We start from the raw sequence: 25,504 nt of genomic DNA on the forward strand, positions 1-25,504 counted from the left end.
TTTTTGCACTTTAAAGGTAACCAACAACTCTTTCCTAAAAGTGTCAGTATATTTATTTGTAAACGGAGGAAAGGGGGTTCATTCATAATAGTGTCGTTTCTTCTCTTTGTAGAACCAATCACAAACATTTTGAATTCGAAGACATGCAACAAGTCAAAGAAAGCGGTGTGTTATTATAGAATTTACTAGAAGTGAATGTCTTGCAATAACTGTTAAACGGGGCTTTAAAGCGAAAACAGAGCAAGAAAAATTGTATCTAATTCATAAATGAATTCGTTTGAACCTCTGATACTCCAATTGAATCTTCTGCTAGTACTAAAATAATGTTTTGCCGAATAGATCAATGTTTTCTTAAATATTTCATCTCCATCTTAGATAATATCTCACCTTCTTGAAATTGGTTTAGTAAGTGACAGGAAAGACTTACAAAAAAAGCGAAAAAAGAAAAAAACAGTCAATATTGAAAAAGACGTCGATGCAAGTGATCATGAATTAATAGTGAGTAAAATACCAGAGCGAAATTTTTTCCAGTCTAAATTTAATTGATACAGGACACACATTGAAAACAGCTGTTTCACACGTTGAAGTGCCTATCCTGATATATTATTATTATTATAATTTAGTGTAGTTTATTCTCCTCAGTTAAAAAAAATTCTTTATTATCCTTCCAAGGCAATTTCTCATTAGACTCTTTTTTGTCGTTATTTTTTTAGCAGTTTACAGCGGCGGAAATATATAAAATGCAACATTTCTTTTAGAGTTATTTTTTACTAAATTAAAAGATATTAAAAGAATTGCGCAATGAATTTGATTAAGAGCTATTTTTCGGACATTTACAACTTGTTTATTGACTTTTTTATCAATTAAAGGTTGACGAGCAGCATGTTAATAGCAGGGAAGGTTTGTGATACCTTGTTATTTCGCAAATATTTCTTGCTTGGCTGTTAAAACACCAATCGTTTCCAAATGATACCGAACATGCATATTCTAGATAATATTTTCATTACCCCTAAAATTACCAGGCATGTTTATAATTACCTTGCCAAACCAAAAAAGCTTCCTACCTTGAAAAATGCAGCTAGCAAAAATCATTCCTATAAGACAATATCCCTTTTGTCTGTGTTTAACAAAATTATAGCAAAGCAATGTAGAAGTAATGATTTCTTTGGACGAAATCATATACTATGAAATAAATGAATTATGCACTGATAAGTTAGACTGAAACTATGAAAAAAGCTTAAGATAATAAAAGGTTTTTATGTGGTATTTTCCTAGATTTATGTTACCTGTGGTGATGCACAAGGATCTTTCCTTGGTCTACTACTTTTTCTTATATACATAAGTGGTATTTCTAGGTATCTTTTAAATTTGAATTTTTTCTCTTTGCGGAGGACACCAGTATTTACATCGATTCAAGAAATTCATTGCAACGTCAAAAAGCTTAAATTTTGAACTGAAGCATGTCACAAAGTGGCATGATCCCAATTTAAATAAATGACATTGTATGTAGTGGAGTTTTAAAATGAAATGAATTGAGCAAGCAGTGTTTGCATATTCGTACTATGGTTTTTTATTTCATTTAGAACTATCAGACTTGGAAGGTGACGCTGGATCTGATAGCAATATGGAAGGTGATAACGGTCCTTTCAGAGATGACAACGCTGGAGCCGAACAGTTGCCATTCTTTTCGTCATTATCTCAGGTTTTAAGAAAACTTAGGGATGAAGGTAGCCTTTTTGTTTCTAGTAGATTCTTATTTAGCATTTTCTGCGTTTCATCTCTGCACTTAGGCATCAGCATGTTCTATCACGTTCTATCGGTTTACTCGCTCAACCGACACTTTTGCCCAGGAGTTTTGTGCAAGATTTTGAAGAAAATTTTTTAAATTGTTTCGTCACAGTCTTTTGATGCTTGGTCTTAATGAAAATCTGTTTTAGGTTTTGCTAACGAGATTGACTGGATAAAAAGTCGTTTTACTAGGCTGGCAAACGAGCGAGAAGTTATGGAAGAAGGTATTATAAAATTTAATTAAAAAGGAATTTGTTGGATGAGTTACGTTTTGCTTTTGTATGTAAGAGTTAAAGCATAACTAGCAGATTATATATCATTGTTTATTACCTGCCGACAGGCGCGGATCCAGATGGATTCAAAGGGGGCAAGTGCTCCAGTCAGAATTTTATATTGCATGCCAATTTCCCCTTTTTGGAAAATGATCCTAATAATATTCGGATGAAAGTTTTTGAACAACTGTAAATTTGTTGTCACTTAATTTACTTGCATATTTATATTGTTTATGGTATGCCTTTGACTTTCCGGCTCGTGCATATTGTTCATTGGTATTTGCAATCTTTAATCAAGAAGTCAAAGTTATGCCTCTGGTTTTCTATGGTTTATTCTGCAGACCGCCACCAACTGAAAATCGTGTTGTTTTGTGTGGGGCTAAAATAATACATTCTGCTCTGCTCCATTGATCTGTATTTTATCATGCGAAGTTCCTTCTCTGGCCAATCAGAAAACGCATGTGTGTTCCACTCACGTGAAATTTGTTCCAGTCAAAGAGAGCTATCCAATCAGTGGCCATACTGAGGGGAACAAAACTTATGGCGCGAGTTAAAAAACCTGAAAATTTAACTTTCGGGGGGTTTAACACTTCTTTTTGAAAATATTTAGTTTCTGCAGCACAGGATGAATAGATTACCTTCTCCACATGGCAGGTTGTCACGGCGCGTAATTAGAGAAAAACTCCTCAATTGTGAGGGGAAAAATGGGTAGAAATAGAAAAGGAATAAGAGACTATTCGAAACAAAACAAGAACTTATGGCGGTGACTGTGCTGGAATCGAAAACGGTCAAGCCACGGCATTACAAGTAGACGTGTTGCCAAGTAAGCCTCATTGTTGTAGTGGTGTAGTGCTATTAAAGAGACAAAATGTAGCGAGAAACAATAGCAAAAGTGGAAATTTGGCAATTTTTGTCATTAACAAGGATGTAGCCCCCTCTAAGCTCCCTAGCGATAAACCTCTGAGTCAGCCCCAAAACATTGCCTTCCAAATTATAATGTTCTGGTTATGTTCGAATGGGTTTGGTCATGTCTGGCCTAAACTCAAGTTTATTTATAAAGAAGCTCCTTGCGAATCAGTGATCTTAAATTTAAACTCGGCAAATGATGACAACCTTTAGTCAAGATAAAATTATAGAACTTTCTTGGTTTACTTGATGGGAGCCTCTTTTAACTCGAGTTAAAGAAATATTAGCAAATTTGCTGAAAGTTCAGGGCTTCTAGTAAACCATAGCAAACGTAGTGAGGTATAACGCTGAAAACTAATTATGCCTAATTACAAGCAAAGCGAATACAATGAAGCGACATTAAACAGGTACAACTTTCAACAGGTACATCATTTGCACAAAATCAACAGATCTTGCTCAAGTGAATCCATTGTACAAAAACAATGCTGTGCACAAGACAATGCACAAGTGTTAACAGATTATGATAGAGCACATCCAGATTCTGTGTCCAGAGAGCTATGTAGTCAAGCAGAGGTAGCCAAGTACCCTGGTAGCCAAGTACCCTGGTAGCCAAGTACCCTGGTAGCCAAGTACTCTGGTAGCCAAGTACTCTGGTAGCCAAGTACCCTGGTAGCCAAGTACCCTGGTAGCCAAGTACCCTGGTAGCCAAGTACCCTGGTAGCCAAGTACCATGCTTCGATAGAGCACGCACGTTTAAAAATGTTGAAAAGCTATAGGATTTCAAAAAATTTTGATTAAATGAAAATGATAAGTACAGGACGTGACCTTCTTCAAAAGGTGCGATCTCTGCCATCCTCAAGGGTGTTCCACAAACATTTTTTTCGGGAGTTTAACTCCAGACTCCCATTATTTGCTCCAGTCACAATTGTTTCTGGATCCGCGCTTGTAAAGTTAGCTCTAATTTCCATATGCTTTTTCAAGATGATTGGCAGTCTATCCCTCTTGTACCAATCACTGAAGACCACGAAAATGCATTGTCCAACAAGCTGTTTCAGAAGATGCTGAAGACAATTGGTATTTCACCTCCAGCTAACGAACAGGTGAATTTCATTCTAGCTTTATTTCTCTTCTACCTGTTTGAAGTATTTTATACACGTTGTTTATCAGTTTAAATTTTCCCTTGTATCTTTTATCAGTATAGTTTTTATTTTGGATCCCAATAATTAATGCTGCTTTGTATATTTAGAAAGTATATATCTGAAAATTCATTTAAAATTTCGATCAAAATTTCCAGAAATGGACAACAGTTGTTTTAGGTGCTGCGCTTTTGATTTGTTGTATTCAATGTAGAATCTTTGCGTTTTTCAATTCTATATTTTCATTTATCACACTGAAATACAAGCTATCTGTGCTTCGTTAAATGCTGCACATAAAAGCTAATTTATTTGTTCGTTCTAGTATGCTTGTCTCTTTTCGTTAAATCAATTTTTTCCCGTTTAAGTTAGCTCATTTTATGTTCTATGAAATTGTGACACTAAAAACAATGCCCGCCAAGTTTATTGTGAAAAAATGACTATAAAATATGAACACTTTGAACAATTTTTTGTTTCAATTTTTCTTATTAATGATACTGCAGTTTGCAGATCTCTATGGGAAATAATATCCTGTTGATTTGCCTCTTCTTTGTTCACCCACTGATATTACGTTTAATTGAAAATAAGTTAAGCCCTGGTCAAACGATCCAACATTTCGCCCAACATTTCAATCAACGCCCAACATTTTCTCGCGCAGATCGAAAAGGGAATGGGCAGTAGGTAACATTTATGTTGCTTAACCACAGTAGGCACACCAGACGCTCATGATGACAGCCGCACATAACGATGCGCCACATTTTGATCCGAGCAAACGAAGGGCAATCGCCGCCATAGCTACAAATATTATCAATTGTCAGCAAAATCAAGAGTCAACCCGAGAAGTCAACAACAATGCTATGATTGAATTGTGGCGGTCTTTTACCGACTACGCGTGCGCAGAGCCAATAATGCTGGCTGAGGTGGTCAAACGATCCAACATTTCACTTAACCCTTCAAACAAAAGAATTGTTGGACGTCGGCAGCCAAAATTTTTGACCTCAGTCAAGTTTCGTTCAACATCGAAATTTACGATGTTGGGTGACCCAACAAGGTGGTCGAGCGATCCAACATTTCGCCTAACAGAAAGGATATGTATGCTCTGCTAATCCAGAAAAGAGAATTTGTTACTTTCCTTGCATGAGTCCTTTTTACAAAACAAAGGAATGTAGCTTTAGCTGAGCATAATTATTTGATGTTTACTGTTTTGTAGGAAACATTCTGGCGAATATCAGCAAGTCTTAGCCCGTCAGAACTTCGAGACTTTGCGGATGATTTAGGTTGGAACTCGACTAGATTGTATTTTTTTCTGATTTTACTCCTAAGAATCACGAAGTTTTCTTTTCTCTTTGCCTGAACCAGTCTTGAGTAACCTGACCTTTGGTGAAAAAATATTTTTGCATATTTAGAGAAATTTATTCCATCAAAGCAGTTTCTTTAGGAACCGTATTACTAAAATTTATCCAGCTGTAGTGGTAAAAGTATTTAATTAATATTAGGGTAGAGAACTTCCATGAATCACTTTCACCAACTGGCATTCCCAGGGCTCGCTTTTCAAAAGCTAAATCTTTATTTTCAAATTGTGATATGAAAACAATGACTTTCAAACGAATATTTTCACGCCAATCCATAACTTAGAGAAGTTTAAAAAGGCTGTTTATAAGAACAATTTTGAGATTTAAAAGAGCATATAAGTTACAATATTTTGTTCCCGTGATTTAGAACGTCGTAATCTACTTAACTTGGTTTTCGATATTTGTTCCTAATAATTTTACTTCTTACTTGATTTCTTCATATGACTCACTATTTAATTGTTTTATAATTGGCATTTTGACTTTTTGTTGCACTAGGAAAATTCTTAAAGCCGGATATTTCTTTGGAGGAAAGGCAGCAAGTACCAAGAGCCGCAGAATATTTTATCAGTGAATCAAATAGCAACAAAAAGGATGAAAGGTATACTGCATAACTTGTTATGTCTGTCTCTCTAGAAGCAGATCTGCTTTCATTGCAGCTCTCTAAAAGCAGGTCAAACTTTGAGAAAGGCTCACTTGCTTTGAAACAAGACTCGCGTAGAAGGTTGCAAAGAGCTAGAATCACCTCAAGCGCTTTAAGTTGCTATCAAAATAGGTCGCCAAACGGTAAAATTTGTTAAAATCTCCAGCCCCAATTTGTCAATCATTTGCTTATCTGTATTTTTGAACGACGGGTTTAAAACGATTCTTTAAAATTACTGTAATATACGTATTTTCCCTTTGTTGTACTGTTCCTTTACTGCATAAATCTTTTCATAAATATGTTTAGGTTTTACTTGTGGATGTTTAATTTATATTGTTTCCTCTGTATACCGGGAAATATGAAAAGCCAATTTTATATTCTTCAAATTTCATTCAGTTGTTCAGTTTTCACCCGTATGATGTTGTAGAAATTTTGGAAATCTAACTTCATTGTTGTTCCACAGTTCAATGTTTTGACTCTGAATTATCTTGTACCTCGCTTCATTGAAAACTATTTCCTGCTCATTTAATGCTTCTTGCATACATTTTGTTTCCCTTTAAAATATGATTTCCTCCAGCATTGTCAAGTAATTTGGTTAATGGCTTTGAAAAAAGCAAACATTTAGTAAATAGAAGCTTTTCGTCTGACACTCTTCAGAGTTTAAAACGTCAGAACATAGACCGAAAACTCTACGCTAGGAAATATATATACCCAGTTGTGGATCGAAATAGGCCAATCAGAAACACAAGCACATGACATTTGAGGAACAAATTTTACGTCAGCCGAGAAATTACATCAACGTAAACTGAAATAACATCCTCTGGATAGCCGTTCTCCAGAAAGATTTTAGTTAGTTTTTCAAATTCCGAGTCGAGTTTAGACTTGGAACAAATCGTCAGTGCCCTATGTGTAAGCGTCTTGTATAAGCACGAAAAAACCGCTACTGTGTAGACAAAAGGAGTTTGTTTTCACCTTAGGACTCCATTGGTAACATTCTCAATAGGCAAGCGGCACTGATTGGTCAACCTCAACAGTCATGTGCTTGTGCTTCTGATTGGCCTATTTCGATCCAAAACTGTGTATATATATTTCCTAGTGTAGAGTTTTCGGTCTATGTTCTGACGTTTTAAACTCTGAAGAGTGTCAGACGAAAAGCTTTAGTTTACTAAATATTTGCTTTTTCAAAGCCATTTTGAAGTTTTGTACCACCAAAAGATTGTTTGCATAATTTGGTTAAGTCCTGTTGTTGGTTTTTTGTTTCTTTTGATAAATAGAAACGTTTATAATTTAGGTTTTCACTTTTTCTCGTGTCTTTCTCGATTGAAGTGATGATGACATATTCGAGAATTTTGTTGCTGTAAACAGAAGAAGAGATATTGTCGCAACAGAAGTTGATACTGAAATACAATCCAAATCTGACAATGTAAACTTTGGCAATTCCGAAGAAGAATTTCCTGATGCGAATTTGATTACAAGTGAGGAAAAACCTGTAGAAAGGGCAACTAGCCTTCCAGCTACAGATGAAACATGCTTTGAGGTAAATGTGGACAGCGTCAATTGGTCTGAGAAAACGTCGATCAAACGTAGCAGAGATGCAGCTTTTGTTGAAAGCACAGAAGGGACTGACATGGCTAGTGATGGCAGTAGTGATGAAATTGTGAGAAAAGAGAAAAGGAGAAAAAAAGTTTACATAAGTGACGATAACGAAGACGACATTGAAGAGTAAGGTATTATTAGCATTAATTTGTGGCAGAAATCTCTTTCAAACATTTTGCTTCAGTAATTTACTACACTCAAATAAAGCGTTTTTTTAAAACTCTGTTGCTTCTTCTTTCCTCTCTAGAGTGTTGATCCAGTTTCAACCTTGATTTTTTAATTAGAAGAATACCTGGCTGAATATTAGAAACTTTTAGAATACCATATATATTCGTAATTTTACAGCACAGTGTATTTATTTTTCTTTTTAATCTAAATTGGCTAAATTGTTTCTTTAAATTTAATGTCTTTTAGTCTTAAACTGTTTTGTTTTAAATTCTGTCTGCGTTTATTATCGCATTAACACCATGCTCGAATTAAGGTCATCGTATAAATATTTTTTTTCCTGATAAGTGTTTTATTGTTTTTTACAAAGAGGCTGAGTTGTACCGTAAATTTTTGAATCGTGCAACCGGCGGTATGGGTGCCGATACAGGTTGGAAAATGGGGGGAAGGCAGTAGTGATGGCAGTAGGGGGCTAGGGAAAATTTAAAATTAATAATAAAAATTTTGAAGAAAGCTCTATTGTTTTGCAAAAAGTTGGGGTTATGGCCCTCCTCCGTCGTCGGAGACCCTAGGGTGCTTGTTAATTTTAGCACTTTTGAGACTGGAGCTTATTCGAGGGGACTTGTAGAGGGGTAAGCTTAGGAAAATCTTAAAATCATCTCAAAGTTTCCTTGAAATAGCTCGTTTTTTGGATTTTTTTTCATGAATCTAAAGTTTATTCTATTTGCAATATCATTGAATACCTCTTTCCAAAATATGAAAACCAAAGATAAAATCAGAACACAATAAGATAATTTAGTTCTAATTAATGATTCGTTCTCTGTCTCGGATGGTCTCATGAATATCTTGTTTATGTTATCATTCATGAATCAAAATGATGTATCTTTCTGTATTATCTCAATTAAGATCCAATTGAGTTTATTAAAGCTCAAATATTGCCAGTTTAGGGTGAGCGTGTATATGAGGGGAGAGGGCATTTCGAAGATTGACGCTAAGAAAATTGAACTTTAATTTGATCTGTTTGTTTGCAAGTTTTCCAAAGTACACTGGTTTTTCTGACTACTTTGTTCTCCAGTATACTTTCCCCGTTTCATCGACATAAAAAGACTTTTTTTATGGTGGAATGGAGACAAAGTAAACGCACTAGCCTCTCCTCAACGACTGTTTAAACTCTCAAAACACAAATGGTTTTGCAGCTTGAAGAGGTACCCGGTATTTTACTGCCCAACTTCTCATTATGATTGCTCACTTTCGGCTAAAAGAACTCCTGTTGTCAATATTGCCTCCTGCGAACTTTTTTAGTGCTGCGTTTACATAAGAGATTAACTCAGCTTATTCGTAATTGAAATAATATCAGTTAGAATCTGCATGATTGAATTTAATCAATTTAGGTAATTTGAAAATTAATTGGAAAACAAGCTGTGCTAAGCCACATGTTGAGAAATTAAGATTTACAAAAATTCGAGGGACCTTTACCAGAGATGGTCCGATTGTCAACGGAACTGTTCACTCTCGTTCTACACGAATCTTTTCGGGGGAGAGGGGGGGGGTGCTTTGTTGTATTATATTCCCCCTTAAGTGTTCCATGCTTTTAGCCGACGTTGCTTTTAATCTCTGATAACAATGATATTAGAAGACTAAAACTGTATAATATTTATTATACAATAGTTTAGTAATGAAGACAGTTAAGAGCGTACGAGTTTTCCACGAAAAGAAAAGTATTTCCAGAGATTTTCAAATAGAACGATAGGATTTTCTGCAAAGGTGTGCGAGATTTTCATTATGTCTTTTTCTTTTGGCATTAGCCCCTAGATGTTCGTTTAAGCTGGAAAAGATCAGATTTGAAAATTAGGATCAAACCTTAGTGCTGTAAAATGACTTGATAACAAAGGCATAACCATTTGATACAAATTCATTCCTAGCTTGCAATTCATGCACCTTTCAAACACAGTCATGTGAAACTGAATTTGCAACTTCATTGAACTCATCATGGCAAATGTTAAACATCAACAAGCTACAAGAAATGAAACCTACAATTTCCTTTAAAGTATTTTTCAATTGCTGGTAAAAAGTTGTGGAAAATTTAAACAAACAAATTTTAGCTTTGTATCTATGCATCATTCATGATGACGCCACATGCAGATGACTAGTCAAAAAGATGTTAAATTTTTGTTTGATGATGCTTCATTTGAACAATTTCATAAGCTTCACTTTTTTTCAATTATGCCTAAGGAACGATCAAAACATCTACGGACAAAATAAGCAACGGTCGTAACGAGCCACCAAAAATGACTAAAAAAAATAATAAGGTCTAAAAATGTATGTGAACCATCATTCAAAAAATATAGTTCACTCGATTTTAGTTCATGTTATCAACTATAACGACAATTTTTTAAAATTGATCTTTTGACAAATTCAGTCTATAACCTTGTCTCTTACTCCATGAAGTCACTGCAGTTTGCTATCTGTTCCTAAACTTGTGTTTCGGACCAAAATAACAGTTATCCGTTAGCAAGCTTTTTTAGTTATTTTCTACATCTCATCAAATCTTTTCATATTTAACTGGTTTTCCTCAGTTAAAGGTAATTTTATAATAGCAATTTTATTTTCATTGTATCACACTTGAGAACTCGATTGTCTTTTGTATTTGCTTTTTTCTCTTAAAAGACCTGGCATGACTCCTATTTTATTGCTGGATTTTTTAACAAAATACAGCTAATAAATATAAAGTGAAAGTCACGGTTCTTAACGTCGCTCACAACAAATTGAAAAAAACCAAACAAAAAAAACCTTGAAAGAGTTCGAAAGCATTCCCTCACTATATGGATTAGGTTTGAACATAATTATAATAGAAGCATCTCTATAAATTTTGAAATTGCATTTTTCAACACAAATTTGTTATTTTTGCCTTGAAAATAGCAGCTGCTTGGCCCAATCCTTTTGAAACAAGCATGTGGCAGGCCGTACCATAAAATGCTGTCAGCATTAAGGCATTTCATAGATTAGATTAGATCTTTGAGGTCAGACAAGGTTTGAGGCAGGGATGCGTAACGCCTAAAAATTTTCTGCTCGCTCCGCTCGCAGGAGAATCATCTTTCCATTTTGCCCGAAAGCCTTTGAAACCTCTCGGCAGCCTTCCAGCCATATTTGCCCTTTAATTCTTATAAAGTTTTATGCATTAGAGGACATTTTATGAGCTTAAATTATTGTTATGAGGAGCTCAAAAGAAGCTGCAGCTCATTTTTGCAGATTTCCTTGAAATTGGTTTTTCGCAAAAGGATGCTCATAGACTCACCCAAAAACGCGAACTCCAGAAATATTAGTTTCCTCAAATTTAATTTCCTTATACTTTCATGCCATCATTTGCTCTTACTTGTTATCATTAAGTGTGTATATGATCATCTTTTTCACTGTTAATGAATTTTCAATGGAGAAATTATCGGTCAAAAAAGTAAAATTGGTCACTTTTTCTCTGAAAGTCCTCCAACCCCCCAACCCCCCCCCCTCCTCCAAACAAAATTGCCTTGGCACATTATTGGTTCGAAGATTATACACAAAATATTCCTATTATTCGGTTGAAAGAACCCTTCATTCAGCTTCCACAATACTAGTTTTCTGGGAAGGATGAAGCTGCTATCAGTAAGATAAAATCCGGTTTATCAAATAAAGTTTGGAGCAATAACATAGCCAAGCTGGCTAGGCAATCCTCTTTAGGTCAAAGTGCCGTGAATGAAAAGTTAGATGTTCCTCTCTTAGTCTTACTCTGGATATATGCTGGTAAATCATCAAACAAAGTGCACTGCCGTCTTTTGTGAGAAAATGCTTCTCTCCAGTGCTATCAGGAGAATAATTCAGCATTGTTGTCAGGCCCCTCCCTCGTCAACAGTTCTTGTTCAGAAACATTTCTCCGACAGCTGTGCTTTGATGGAACACATTACCCGCCTGTTGTTTAAGTGTCGTATTATTTTGAAAATGGACTTTGGCTGTAAAATAGGTCACTCTATATGCTTGTACTGTTGCGATGCCATGAAAAGAATGGAGATGGAAGAAGGAATTCCCTTTACCTTGGAAGCTATGTTCAGAAATACTTCTTTCAACTCATTTCGACTGTCAACACATGAATGGAAAGAAGCAGTACAAGAAAGATTTCGAATGAGAAGTTGGGAAGTCCGTCCAGGCGGCTACAAAGAATTGCAAGAGTTTGAAAGGTTTATATTTTCTGCCGGTATGATCATTAACCCACATTAAGATTTATCATTCATACAAATTTGACCCTCTTTTCAACATCACAAACTTTGTATCCTAATTAATAATTTGTATCCTCTCATTTTTGCATAGAGTTTGCAGCTGTCCCTCTAGTTTTCTTGTTTACGGGAAAGGTATACGCAAACTTCACTTTTTCATGCTCCCTGAAGCTTTTCGTTCATTATTGACAACAAATTTTTTTTACAATAGCGACCTCATATTAAAAGCCAGTCTCTTTTTTGTTTATTATCTTCACATCGCTTATTCCTTTACAGATCGCCAATTCGCCCATGATTAAGTTGATCCTTTACAGATAGAAAGCAAACCAAAAGAAAAACGTTACTTGGCATGGCATATTACTGCCAGATCGTCTTTGTGATTTCACTTTCATGCAATTATTCATTGAGATGCCCTAATTTTTAGAACTTCAGGACTTGGTAAAGACCAAGAAAAAGGGAAAAAACAGACGACCACGAACTGTTTTCACGATGAATCAAATGTTTTTTCTTGAAGAAAAGTTCTCCTTTCGGCCATATGTCTCAAAGAAAGAAAGGATTGAAATTGCAAAGAGAACAAATTTGGACGATAATCAAATCAGGGTGTGGTTTCAGAATCGGAGAGCAAAGTATAAAAAAATTTCAAACTGAATAAGCGAAACCATTTGTTAAAAGAAAGCATGATTTGTGTTCTCTAATGCTCATGAAAGCTTCTACCTTTAACAATTGCACCATTTTAGTTATTTGTTTCACCATGACATTAATATCTATCTTGTATATCTCGACCCATCGTTTAAACTTTGTGGGCATCGATAATGCAGAAATTGAGAAAATCTCGTTATTAGTCGATTATAATGTCTAATAACCGTTAATCGGTATCTTCAAGTTTATAAATATATAGTATTTTGCAATCTAGACGTGCACTAAAAAAGGTACCTGGCGCTTTCTTTGAAAACATATATCTTAAAAAAGAGCAGCAGATGATATTTTCAAATGAGTTTACTTGTTCTGTACTTTGTAGTTTCACAGATCTTGACAGACCCGACATCAATCATATGAATTGAGTTTGCTCCATCGCATTAACGTATTTAGCAATTTCAACTACTAACGTTGAAAAAGGGAACGTGCAGATTATCTTCCCAGAATATTGACAATCCAAAGCTTTAATTTTGGCTTCATTCTTCTTCTCTTTATGAAAATGCACCGGTCCTACCTTAAAGTATCAAAATCTGAAAAAGCATTGAAGATACCTAAAGCTATAAAAACGTCAAAGGTGGAAAAAGAAGAACTGTGTGATGTAAAATGCCTATGATTAGTCAAAAGACATTTTTATCTATCAACAAAGACAAAAAAAATAAAACGAGGAAGAAAGAAAACACTTAAGAACATTCGCTTTTGATTCGTCAGTAACCATGGTAATAGAAATTAGAAAGCAGAAAATGGAAAGTAGAAAGCAGAAAGTAGAAAATATTAAGTAGAAAGTAGAAAGCAGAAAGTTGAAAGTAGAAAGCAGGAAGTAGAAAGTGGAAAATATATAGTAGAAAGTAGAAAGTAGAAAGTAGAACGCAGAAAATGGAAAGTAGAAAGCAGAAAGTAGAAAATATATAGTAGAAAGTAGAAAGTTGAAAGTAGAAAGCAGGAAGTAGAAAATATATAGTAGAAAGTAGAAAGTAGAAAGCAGAAAATGGAAAGTAGAAAATATATAGTAGAAAGTAGAAAGCAGAAAATTGAAAGTAGAAAGCAGGAAGTAGAAAATATATAGTAGAAAGTAGAAAGTAGAAAGTTGAAAGTAGAAAGCAGGAAGTAGAAAATATATAGTAGAAAGTAGAAAGTAGAAAGCAGAAAATGGAAAGTAGAAAATATATAGTAGAAAGTAGAAATCAGAAAGTTGAAAGTAGAAAGCAGGAAGTAGAAAGTAGAAAATATATAGTAGAAAGCAGAAAGTTGAAAGTAGAAAGCAGGAAGTAGAAAATATATAGTAGAAAGTAGAAAGTAGAAAGCAGAAAACGGAAAGTAGAAAATATATAGTAGAAAGTAGAAAGCAGAAAGTTGAAAGTAGAAAGCAGGAAGTAGAAAGTAGAAAATATATAGTAGAAAGTAGAAAGTAGAAAGCAGAAAATGGAAAGTAGAAAATATATAGTAGAAAGTAGAAAGTAGAAAGCAGAAAATGGAAAGTAGAAAATATATAGTAGAAAGTAGAAAGCAGAAAGTTGAAAGTAGAAAGCAGGAAGTAGAAAGTAGAAAATGGAAAGTAGAAAATATATAGTAGAAAGTAGAAAGTAGAAAACAGAAAATGGAAAGTAGAAAATATATAGTAGAAAGTAGAAAGTTGAAAGTAGAAAGTAGAAAGTAGAAAGTAGAAAGTAGAAAGTAGAAAGTAGAAAGTAGAAAATAGAGAGTAGAAAGTAGAAATTAGGAAAATGTCTTCAGGTCAACTATTTATTGTTATAAGTGCTAATTAGTGATTGAAAAACAGACAAAACCCAAAAATCCAACATTAAATGTCAAAAAAGATACTGGGAAAAACATTCTGGAGAAAGAATCAATTTTGTAAGCTGTTGTTAAGCCCAGCCTTCTAAAAGAGCACTTTGTCTTAAATTTTTGCTCCGGCAAACATCCACAGCAAGGAATTGACTGACATTCTTCCTCTTCTTGTTTCTTTTCATTCGTAGAAAATTTTTCTTCTGCTGTTGGCTATAAATAAACCATTCAATAATGCCTGAATATTCTTAATTGCATTAATTGACCCAATGAAAATATTCTTAGATTTTTCTTTATGTTTAGATACATACAGTCTTTTAGCTTTTAATAACACAAGATAGATTTTGAGTAAGAATAAAAACTCGAAAGTTTCATCAGACTTTATTTTAAATTTTGTAGTCATGTCTAAAAGAACCGTATTCTAGAGCTAAATTGATTTATTACTAAGGTGTGTTTTCCATGTAGCAACTGAATATCCGTGTATAAACACAATCTTGTGTACGCTAAAAAGTGTCATTATTTCTATCCTAGCAAACATCTTGTCTACCAAAGTCGATAAAGAAAAATTGTTATAAATGAAAAAGAACAATTCCAGCTTCTTTTTGATAGCGCAGATTTTAATACTTATAACAAAATTTGCTCAAAATTAGGATATCAGAAAATATGAAATTAAACACCAATAACGATAAAATAGCGGATATATTTAAATGCTAATGTTGCAGCATATATTGTAAATTTTGAATCAGTTAAAGGCATTAAATTAAAGTGAACCCACTCAGGGTAAATTGAAAACTGAGGGTTCTAATATTTTGGGATTTACTGAATTGTGTATATCAGGATTTTATCTATGCCAGTCAGTAGCATTTAATTCACTATATGTGGAAGCTATTTGCTTCTGCATTGAGAGATTTGAGAGAAAGAGATGTTCAGTGTTAAAGATGACTAACCTGTTCTCCGAGGCCATATTTTTGGCTGCATTTCTTGGCTCCTTTTTCAACAATAATTAACACTAAGGCATACTCTGTCATCGCCAATAGAACGAAAGTATACGAGACAAAACTATAAACATCAAGTGTTGTCATGTAACTGACCTAGAAAATAATCAAATACAATTTATGCAGAAAATTGGAACCATAGGATCTAGGTAACAATGACATCGTTTTTGCAACGATTTGATTAGAGAATTTACCAAGTTGTGAGAAAACAAAGATATTTGAATATTTAGTTAATTTTTAAATGCTTTAGCAATGATTGTTAAGCTGTTGTTACGAACAATATTTTACCTAAAATTTGAACGAATTATATTTGAACGTATTGTAATTCAGCTTATTGTCTATTTGAAGATAGCAAAATATAACGAGACTGTTATATTAACCTTTGGTAGAGAGCTTTCAATGAAAAGCTGTATGGCTTCCATTGTGAGTATGGACGTGATACCGAGGCTGACTCTAGCAGGGTGCTGATCATGACCAATAAGAAAAGTTACCCATGAAATGCAAACAATGATCAGAGATGGACCCATTACCAGAATGACGTAAAGTCCACTGTATCTCTCTAGCTTGAAAGTTATGATTAATGTCGACCAATTTCCTGTCAAAGGCAAATAAGAAATGTTATACTTTGAATATAAAACCTTGCCGAACACATTTACATTCCATACGTCATTCTATATGAATCTTGCAATAAGTGATGAAAAGTAATAGGCAGGAACAAAGCAAATAATTTCAACGTAAAACTGATTTTTCATCCCGGCATTCATGGCTTCATCGAAAAAATTTATAGGCTTCGCAGGAAGAGAGCAAAAAATGACTTCTACACCTTCCTGAGTTACACCAACACTGAATTGATATCACATGAACCACACAATATCAAGTTACAATAATCATTAATTTTTTACTTGATGCATTACAAAATATCAATATCTTTGAGGACGGTTTTGTCAACGAATATTCGTAGCTACTGTTAAAATGGTCAACAACTCTTCTCCCGTGTTTCCGTTTGTTGATATATATCGTGTTATACATGGAAACACTGACTTGCTCCGTGTCATACCAAGGTAACAGCGTCATGGTGTTGTTCATAACGCTGTTACCTTGGTGCACTTGTACAGACATGTAATGGCTCGAGCGTGGAACTCACAACAAAAAGAATAATAAACTGAAACAAAGATAGTGGCCAGTCTTCAAGAGAAGATCATGGCGAAGATTTTCTCCAGTTATATTTTCACCGACATTCCACTCGATAACGCTTGAACAAAATCAAGCAATTTATTGCTTTTTCAAAGACAGGTGGCGAAACGCTTTCGATTTTCTTTCGACTTGTCACGCGAATTTTCACAAATAAGACACACAATGAAATTTTCTTGTCTTTATCGTCAAGGCTCTCGGATTCTTCTTCATCGCTGCTTGAAGATTTAGCATTAATCTGCTCCTTTATAGTAGATATTGCAATCTGAACCAGGGCCGTCGCGAGGCAAGCTTTGTTGGAGGGGGGGGGGGGGGGATAGACTAAAAATTTACCTGATTAAAAAAATTTTGCCTGAAATTCTTTAGTTGCTGTCGCAAACCTCTGCAATGCATTTTGTCAATCTAACTCTGCATATAATTTGCAACTTTTATTTTTATATGAACGAACTTTCCTAATAGTTTGTCAAATCTCTATATCGGAACGGGCAAAGGATATAGTTACTACCCGAGGTGGCACCATGGTTGCCGCCGAAGGAGCAGGAAATTTTCGAATTTTGATGCTTCTTGTTCGCTGGAAAATGCACTCTTTTAAGCACATTTCACTAAAGCAATTGTCAGTTACTTCTAAAGCTAGATAACAAGCAGCACTGGTTGTCAATTTGAATCCCTCTTTCCATCTTAGCATCCCTTTTGAATGGTAAAAAAATTTGGAGCTCATAGTGAATTACAGTTCTCGCTTCTACCGAGAAACTTTAGGGGAAATGGACACAAGACACAATTTTACCTAAAGAGGGGCTGGAATTTCCGATTTAGTGCCAACAAGAATAGTAGTAATGTGTTGCGTAGCTCATAAATTTTAAATTTCAGCACTGAATTTCACAAAGCTAAAATTTATCTAAACTTGCACTTCCTTTCAGGTATGCTTACCGGTATGGAAGACAAATTGAGCAAATGGCATTTGTGCAGGGGTACCCCTGAATTATGATAGAAACAAGAAAGATATTAGGTACCTATAGCGTACTCTGATACCCTCCTGCTTAAGGAGACATCAGTCACTGCATATTGTGACAAGTCCTTTACGTTTGGAGCCAATAATTTTCGGTCTGTCATCAAGTCTTCTGCCCAGACAAACTCAACGTCTTTATTGCCGTATGCATCTTAGAGAAAAATATTCAGAAATATTACTGTTGATTTATAACCAAAACTACCTGAAATTTGGAAAACAGTTCAAACAAAAATGTCGTAGTCATCCATTTTTCTATGTCATTATTGTATGTACCAAGGTTTGTCTGTTTTCATAACTGTTGTATGATTAGTAATGAAAGTCTTAATTATCTTAACTCGTTAGGCTGGTGGCTTCTTTAGAACACCATTAAAGCATACCGTCAACTAAAATATCATTTATGTAAAATTAGAAAAAATTGTGTTAAACCTGTCTATCATAATTTGCCCGAAGCTGTAGAGGCACATATACACTTTTATTGTAGACAACAAGACATTTTAAGTTGCTAATCCGAGTTTCACGCTTAATCCGATCATCCGACAATTGTTCCCATTACGCGCCTGCTTAATGAGCGCCTGATGATTGCGTTCAGCATGAAAATTGGAGTAGCAACTTAGAATTGTCCTGCCTCATACGAAAAAGTCGTTTGTGTAATATTTAATATTTATCTATTCCAACTTACAGCTTTCTAGCACAAGAGAACAGTGCTGAACATCCCATGGAAAATTGCGAAGATCAGCTGGGCAAGAAGCTCGTGCAGTTAGCCTAAAAGAGTAAGCTATTTCGTAGAGTAAGCTTTTATTTCATTATTGTTCAACTGAAACTATTGCTTAACAGAGACAAAAATTTACTTAATTGAATAAAAATTGTCATTGATTGTTCACAGCAAAAGCAATGGTGTGTGAAAATGCCAAACAAAATAATCATGTCAAGTCAGTTTTCTTACTCAAAACAATCTATTGTGAAATGTAATGGGAAAATTTGCTTTGTGATATTAAATTTGAAAATAAATTCACCTTATTCTCAACTTAACAAGCCCATCCTTTGCAACTTGCATCTTTTTGTTATCTAGTATAACACTGTGAAAGTGTGACTGCTTTGAATTTACAATGTAAGTGTCTGGCACCCAGATTTTGCTATGCAGGTTGACATCAAGAACAACGTCTTCCTCGCTGCAATGTACAAGCTTGCTATCCTTCCATTCGTGGTACAGATAAAAGTCAGTTTGATAGTCCTGCAAGCAATAGCAAGATTGCATAACTTGGCTTATAGCTGTATCTTAAAAGAAAAAATTGAATGAAAAGATGCAAATGTCAATAAATTTCTTTCAACTTGGATGTAAATTGTACTAACCATTGTTGTCAGGTCCAGATTGTCCATTGAAACGATGAAAATTGAAGTTAAAACCGAAATCGGCTTATCTACAATAAGGCATAAAATTTTCTTCGTTCACAAATCTCAAAATTCAAGTGGTCTGATAAAATTAAAGTATTCCTCAAAATATGCTGTGATAAAAAGCGTTAGTCACAGGTTGATTCAAATTTCTTTTTAATAAACAAACTTTGTATTCGATTATGCGAAAAATCCCTAAGGAAAAAAATATGAAGCTAAAATTGCTCGCTATAATCAAAATGACTCACAATTTGAAGCAAGAAAACATTCTTGACTTTAAAAACAGAGATGAATAGAAATGATTCTATTATTAGAATTGAGCAATACAGCAAATTAGGAAGATTAAAGTTCTATTCTAATTTTAGGAGCTAGTGAGTCTAGTTTAAGGAGGCTACCGATTTTAAATTTTGATTGATTTGACTGGAATAACTGCTTACCGTTTGTTTTTGGTAGGATTTCATTTTCAAATTCGTTTGAAACCTCAAGTATTCTCAGGAGCAAGGGTCGAGTTTGGTTACTTGCGTAACTGTTCATGAATAAACTTGAGAAGCAAAGCAAAATTCTGCAATAAATTTTATAGATAATTTATACTTTTGATAATTTTACTTAGATACTTCAAAAGTTTCAAAAGATTTTTCCAGACCAAGCTTCGAATATTTTTCTATCGATTGTTTGAATAGGTAACCAGTAAACATAGCTTCTTGCTAGCTTGCATTAAAAAGAGAACAAGACTTCCAACTAAGGATATTTTAAAAATGATTTTCTTCATTGGGTCATAAAGTCGTTTAAAAACAAGCTATTGAAGACCAGCATTCCGTCAATTTAAGATCATTTGGGAAAATCTACTCCTAAAATTGATGTAAAGGAACTAAATAGTTAGCTTGATATTTATGGCTGTTTATCACAGCATCTACTCGATACTCAGCAAAATTCTTAATGGTTGTAACTGACAAAATTATCAACCCGACATTGCATCTTATTTGAATCTCCATTAACAACCTTCATTTGAAATTTTACATTTTGTTCGCAGATTTTACAATAAAACTGGTCCTTTATACTTCATCAATTTATTTTTTATCTGCCTGTCATGCATTTCTCTAAAACATATTTAGAATATGAACATCTACCTTGCAAAATGATGGTTTTGCAGCATGTTGTAAGTTTCTTTCAATAGATATTCTCTCAGTCTTTCTCAGCAATAGTGTCCAAATAGCCGCTAATGGTGAAGAGACGAAATGTGTTCGTTTTCAAAACCTTTGGCCTAAATTGGACTGATTATGAAGTGAACAAAGCAACGGCTGTTCAATGCAACTGCTGTTCAACGCAACTGCTGTTCAAAGCAACTGCTGTTTGGCTGCCAGCTTATGCCCAACATCTTGTTTTTTGTACTAAATTATGTAGAATCAACATTATTAGCTGCCTGCTGAGACATTTACAGCAGTACGCAATATTGATAGCATTCAATTTTGAAAATTTTGCTTGATCAATATGAGAGAATAAAAAAAAACTTATAATTAACAGATGAAATATATCATAATTGTTAAGTTTGAGCTCTTTAGAGAACTGTTAAGTGAAACGCTGCTAAAACAAACAGATTGGGTCTTTTTAACAATGGATTCTTATTTGGAGGTTGGAATTTGCGAGTCTCTCAAATTTTTTAATAAAAGTAGTTCATCTTTATTAATAATGCATATTGGCTGTTTTGAAATTCACCATATGCTCATTGACTGGGATGATCCGATAAATTGATAATCAACGCCCAAGAATGTTTCACTACAGAGTGAAGATATCATAATTATAGATTCTTCCCGACGGGTAGCCATGATTACCTTAATTAAACGAGGCATTTCAAAACACTAAACATACTTGACCTACACAAGTCTTGATTTAGTGTATCTTCCTACACGGCTGTCGATTCATCTGTCTTTCCAATGCATACATATAGCGTTTTGCGATTCACCTGTTCAGTGTATAGTAGGGATTTGATGCTAAGTGTATCTATACTCTCTATTTTGTCATGATTTTGATATGCTGAAATGCCCTGAAATCGCTTATCTTTTCTTCGTAAAATAACTAAAGAACTCATGTCCTAGTAAGTAGTGGTAAGGAGCGAATACCTAGCAAAGTTTTAAGCAAAACCCCTTTGTTTCGTAGAAACACTCTCTGCTTGCACTAAGTGTTTCCTTTTCCAAGTACTTCCTTTTCCCAGACACTTCATTTTCGAAAGTGCAAGACTGCTATCTAATTGTCAATTGCGAGCACTTTTGTAACACTTCTGACACAGATTAATCGTGACACAGACAGAATGACAATACGTAAAATCGGGAAGAATCGGGCTGATCAACGTGTCAAAGCTTTGCCTCTGCCTTAAGCTTAGGTAAAAAAAAAAGTGCCCAATCAGAACAAAACTGTTTTTTTATCTCTTGCATTTTAACCGCTCTTTTTCATGGGAGCTAGTGTGGATGGAGTTTTGGAAGTTTTGTGGATCTGGAACTGGAGAGCATTCAGTTTTCATCCCATCATCTTCATCTCTTGTACGGGCAAAGTCTCCAATCGCATAGTTCTTGAAAGAGCTGGCACTCTTTGGATGTGCACCAGCAGGGCCGTCACTAGAAAATTTTAATGGAGGGGGGGGGGGTTGGGTGCAAAACCAGTGGTTTGCCGACAAAATGGGCGTGGCAACAGATACGGGCGTGGTTCTCAAACAATTATAGTTATCATTGATAAAACTCGCGAATATATTTTCTCGAACTGCTACATTTCAGCCACACCAACTAATGCAAAAAGAGGCTAAAATATGCTCAGTTCAAATCAATTATTGACGGTTGTGGTTCTCTATTTAAATCAAGGATTCTATGTATGGAGTTAAACTCTGCACAATAACAGCAAAACAATGGTTCTATTTGTAACTCTAAGAAACTCTAAAAACAGTTCAAAATAACAATCCTAGTCTGAAAATTTTTGCAGTATTTTCAAGCGAACCTAATATACATATAGATATATAGTATTCTGAAATTGAGCCAAGAAAATAATCGAAAATTCAACCTGCATGTTCTTTTCTTTTATGTGTCACCTTTCATTTGTCTAGGTTAGTATCTTGGCTACAATTTGAAATATAGTGACCTACAAACTTATTCACACTAAAACATCATTGAGAGAACTTAAAACGATACAGATTCCTTAGTCTGTCCCAAACTTTATTATTCTAAACACGTTGTTCATTTAGCAATTACGAAACAGAAAAACTTCATTATAACTTTTAAGCATGCACCTTGCAGAGGGTTTTAGAGAAAGAAAAACTTAAAGGGCAGCAGGGGAAGGCCTTTAACTGTTGCTTACTACTTTCAAAGAAGAAACTTTCGCGGAAAGAAATTTTCACGGGAAGAAACCTTTGCGTTTTTAGCGTTTATGGCTTAAAATCTCGGATGATTGATAAACAAAACTTCCTGAAATACTGAATTTGCAAAAATTTATTTTTGTGAAATATCCAGAAAATTTTGCTGTTGATCCTCTTGAAAACTTTGACGAAGAATTATTCTGTTGGACAAATTTTACATCTTTTTCGTTGTTTTGCTGGTATCATGTAGAATAAAAATAGAAGGAAACCTCAATTGAATAGAAATGTTTTTCACGGAAAGTCCATGATTTTCGCTAAAACGCGAAAGTTTGTTTTTGCAAAGCTCCTATTTCGTTTCTTTCGCAAAGTTGATTCCAAAAATTTCCCAATTTAAGAAGCTTTCTTCCTGCGCAACTTTCTTCCCTTAAAGTGATATGACCCTAGAGAACGTTCGATCATGTGGGGAAGGTCATTATTAGCTAGAAATGTAACAATGGCGACTCTAGACAACTAACTAAATACAACAGCACTTTGATCTCTACATACAGTTTCAAATTATTTCTCTAGGAAGTAGGACAAATTTGTCTTTGTGCGAAATTTGAAATAGAATTTCTGTATAGTGGATGTTAGTCATAGTGGGGACCTTTAGCCTGCGCGCAGACTTCATTTTGATGCTTAGTTGTGAAGCCAGCACGCATGTTATGGGCCTTGGCTATGACTGTACGTAGTTTCCAGTTTATGAAAATTATCTTCTCCACTCCAACTTTTGCAGAAAGGGCCCGGAATTTTTTTTACTTTACAGGTCTGAGGGCCCGGTGGGGATCGCCACTTTGTCACCCGGTTACAGAATAGGGCCAGACCTCGCCTGGCCTTTAGCACGAGAGAGTTTGAACGATCATCAATTATTCTCGTTAGGTTTCCATAAATTTCAACTGTGACTGGTGCTGTCATCAACAACCGATAATATCTAATTGAAAATGGCAAAATTCTCTGTCTTTCTTCTGAAAATTTGCCAGTTTCCAAGAAGTTGACAACAAAACTTCCATTTTCGAAGATTTGCCGACAAGGCTAGGGTCTGGGGGGTGTCACACCCCCCACACCCCCTCTCGTAGCGATGGCCCTGTGCACCAGCTAGAGAAAGCAGTGCCATCAGGTGCCATGTCTACCGCATTGAAGATAGTTGTATCCAAAGAGTTCTAAAACAGTAAGCTGCAAATTGGGTTAAAGGCCCGGTCACACGAAGGAATATCCAACAAGATTAAAAATACAAAAATATACTCTTTGAATATTCTTCGTTGTGTTTCGATGATTATCCACTTGCGTTATCATCCAATTGCTTGATTTTTCTTGTCAAGATGAGCCCGGAAAACATGGCGGTCGTATGGTCAATGATCGTGAGAAAGGCCAATAACAACAAAATGAATTAAAGTGCCTTTCCCGAACCCTGCCACTTCTTTGATCTTTGATGAAGGTTTTTGGTTTCTAGTTGTCCAGAGGGAGACCTAACCAACCACATAAACTGGAATCGAGGGGGCGTTCACCGTACAAAATTGGCAAAATCTCGAGCAAATAATTGACTAGTTTGCTGCCTCTTCTTGCATTTAGATGGCTATCGCTAACTTAAGTCACTAAAGAATCCAAAAGATAATCTTGTCGATTTTAACAAGAATGCAAGCAGAGTCTGTAAAGGTTGAACATTCTGACAATAACAAGGAATTTGGAAAAAGTTGTTACCAAACTATGCTGCTTGCAGACTTGGCTGTACGATTGAGACGTTTTGAATCTCGAAAAGTCTATTAAACCAACAGATTTTGCTATGAAGATCCTTGCAAGACATCCGCATTTAAATCTTTAAGACAACAATGATATGGCGACATAGCTAGGTGACTTACGCTGTTCAGCACAACATGCATATTGAATGGGTGTAGAGATTCCCATATCAATGATAACAAGATTCAGCCATATATTTATACCTTAAATGGAAAAGATAACGCCCATTTCTGGGACCATAACCGTTATCTTAAAAACGTATAAATTTCATTAGTGAATGCAAATCTTTCAAGGCAAGAGTTTTGCTAAGGACACCTGTTCAGTATGGATTTAGCAAAGGTGGTTGTTATCATATTTGCAATTTCTATTCTGTGCATTACCATTATATTCTCTGGATTATCAAATGTTGGACGCGTTAGAAACATCCAAACGAACAAAAACCTGTTTCCTGATGGATTTGCAAATAATAATCAACAGGCACTTATAGAGCCAGTTGATGGAATATACGCAACTTGGATCGCAGTTTACATCTATCAGGCTATTTGGATTTTTTATGCTGCCTCGTTGACTCTCAAGTGCGATTCGCCTGAAATAATCAACAAAAAGGTATACGCAACATACCTTTTTGCCTTGACTTGCAACATCGTCTGGATGTTCATCTGGTGTCGAAGAATTTTTTCACTTGGATTTGTATTTTACATTCTACAAGCAGTTTCTCTAGACATCTGTCTGTATTTTGCTACAAGTGCTTGCCTTCAGTACCTGGAGAATTTTCCACAAGCAAGACAAAGTCCAGTTGTCAGTCATTTATGGGCATTTCGACTTCTTGTTATAAACGGCATTTCCTTCTTTACTGGTTGGGTTTCAATCACTGGATTAGTAGATTTGGCAGTGGTGCTTCAGTTGGACTTAGATGTCCCTGCAATTCCAGCTTCCAAAGTGAGTTTATCCTTGATGGCCATCGGTATGATTACTTGGGCAGTGATTCAAAATTCTGTTTGCAAAGAGCAAACTCGCTTTATGTTTGCTGAATATATCCCCATCATGGTTGTTCTGGGTGGAATGATAGCAAAGGAATGGAACCATGAACACGAAGTTATCAGGTCTTTTGCATTGGCTCTTTTCGTTATTTCGTTGATGCTGTGCCTCTTCAGGCTTGGAATGATTATCACCCAAGAAGCTAAAAGAAAGGCGCTTCAGTTTGGTAACCAAGAGGCAGGCGAAAATGTAAAACTTATATAA

At 35.1% G+C, this 25,504-nt stretch overlaps 3 protein-coding genes across 7 annotated transcripts in view; 2 read left to right on the forward strand and 1 right to left on the reverse strand.

Moving 5' to 3' along the window:
- The window catches only part of LOC135682906 (protein timeless homolog), a 45,071-nt gene extending 34,151 nt beyond the window's left edge, over positions 1 to 10,920 (forward strand). For 2 of the 3 annotated variants that reach the window (XM_089112884.1, XM_089112885.1), the window contains 10 exons: positions 113 to 165; positions 376 to 498; positions 870 to 900; positions 1,584 to 1,727; positions 1,938 to 2,012; positions 3,948 to 4,066; positions 5,310 to 5,376; positions 5,947 to 6,049; positions 7,418 to 7,813; positions 7,935 to 10,920. In XM_089112884.1, coding sequence (XP_088969010.1) covers positions 113 to 165; positions 376 to 498; positions 870 to 900; positions 1,584 to 1,727; positions 1,938 to 2,012; positions 3,948 to 4,066; positions 5,310 to 5,376; positions 5,947 to 6,049; positions 7,418 to 7,813; positions 7,935 to 7,959 — 1,136 coding nt within the window. In that variant the 3' untranslated portion in view covers positions 7,960 to 10,920. Of the gene's footprint in view, positions 1 to 112; positions 166 to 375; positions 499 to 869; positions 901 to 1,583; positions 1,728 to 1,937; positions 2,013 to 3,947; positions 4,067 to 5,309; positions 5,377 to 5,946; positions 6,050 to 7,417; positions 7,819 to 7,934 lie in introns of all 3 variants that reach the window. The other variant, XM_089112886.1, reaches the window with a different exon arrangement.
- Positions 10,921 to 14,412: 3,492 nt separating this feature from the next.
- On the reverse strand, positions 14,413 to 20,644 carry LOC135682908 (gamma-aminobutyric acid receptor subunit rho-2-like). 3 transcript variants are annotated; one of them, XM_089112888.1, is made up of 9 exons: positions 20,283 to 20,644; positions 19,593 to 19,717; positions 19,117 to 19,184; positions 18,780 to 18,997; positions 18,446 to 18,528; positions 17,771 to 17,917; positions 16,100 to 16,164; positions 15,522 to 15,665; positions 14,413 to 14,787 (listed from the first exon to the last, which is right to left on the reverse strand). In XM_089112888.1, exons 1-9 carry the CDS (start codon positions 20,306 to 20,308, stop codon positions 14,548 to 14,550), a joined length of 1,116 nt encoding a protein of 371 aa, XP_088969014.1. In that variant the 5' UTR covers positions 20,309 to 20,644; the 3' UTR covers positions 14,413 to 14,547. The 3 variants fall into 3 exon arrangements, with proteins under 3 accessions (XP_088969014.1, XP_088969013.1, XP_088969015.1); XM_089112887.1 differs by having other exon boundaries at positions 15,950 to 16,164; positions 20,283 to 20,638; XM_089112889.1 differs by lacking the exon at positions 19,117 to 19,184 and having other exon boundaries at positions 15,950 to 16,164; positions 20,283 to 20,643.
- Positions 20,645 to 24,586: 3,942 nt separating this feature from the next.
- Positions 24,587 to 25,504, forward strand: LOC135682537 (uncharacterized). Its single transcript, XM_089112963.1, has one exon. It carries the CDS (start codon positions 24,587 to 24,589, stop codon positions 25,502 to 25,504), a length of 918 nt encoding a protein of 305 aa, XP_088969089.1.

This window comes from Rhopilema esculentum, chromosome 16 (assembly GCF_057945365.1).
Source record: "Rhopilema esculentum isolate cy_ngs chromosome 16, ASM5794536v1, whole genome shotgun sequence".
NCBI lineage: Eukaryota > Metazoa > Cnidaria > Scyphozoa > Rhizostomeae > Rhizostomatidae > Rhopilema > Rhopilema esculentum.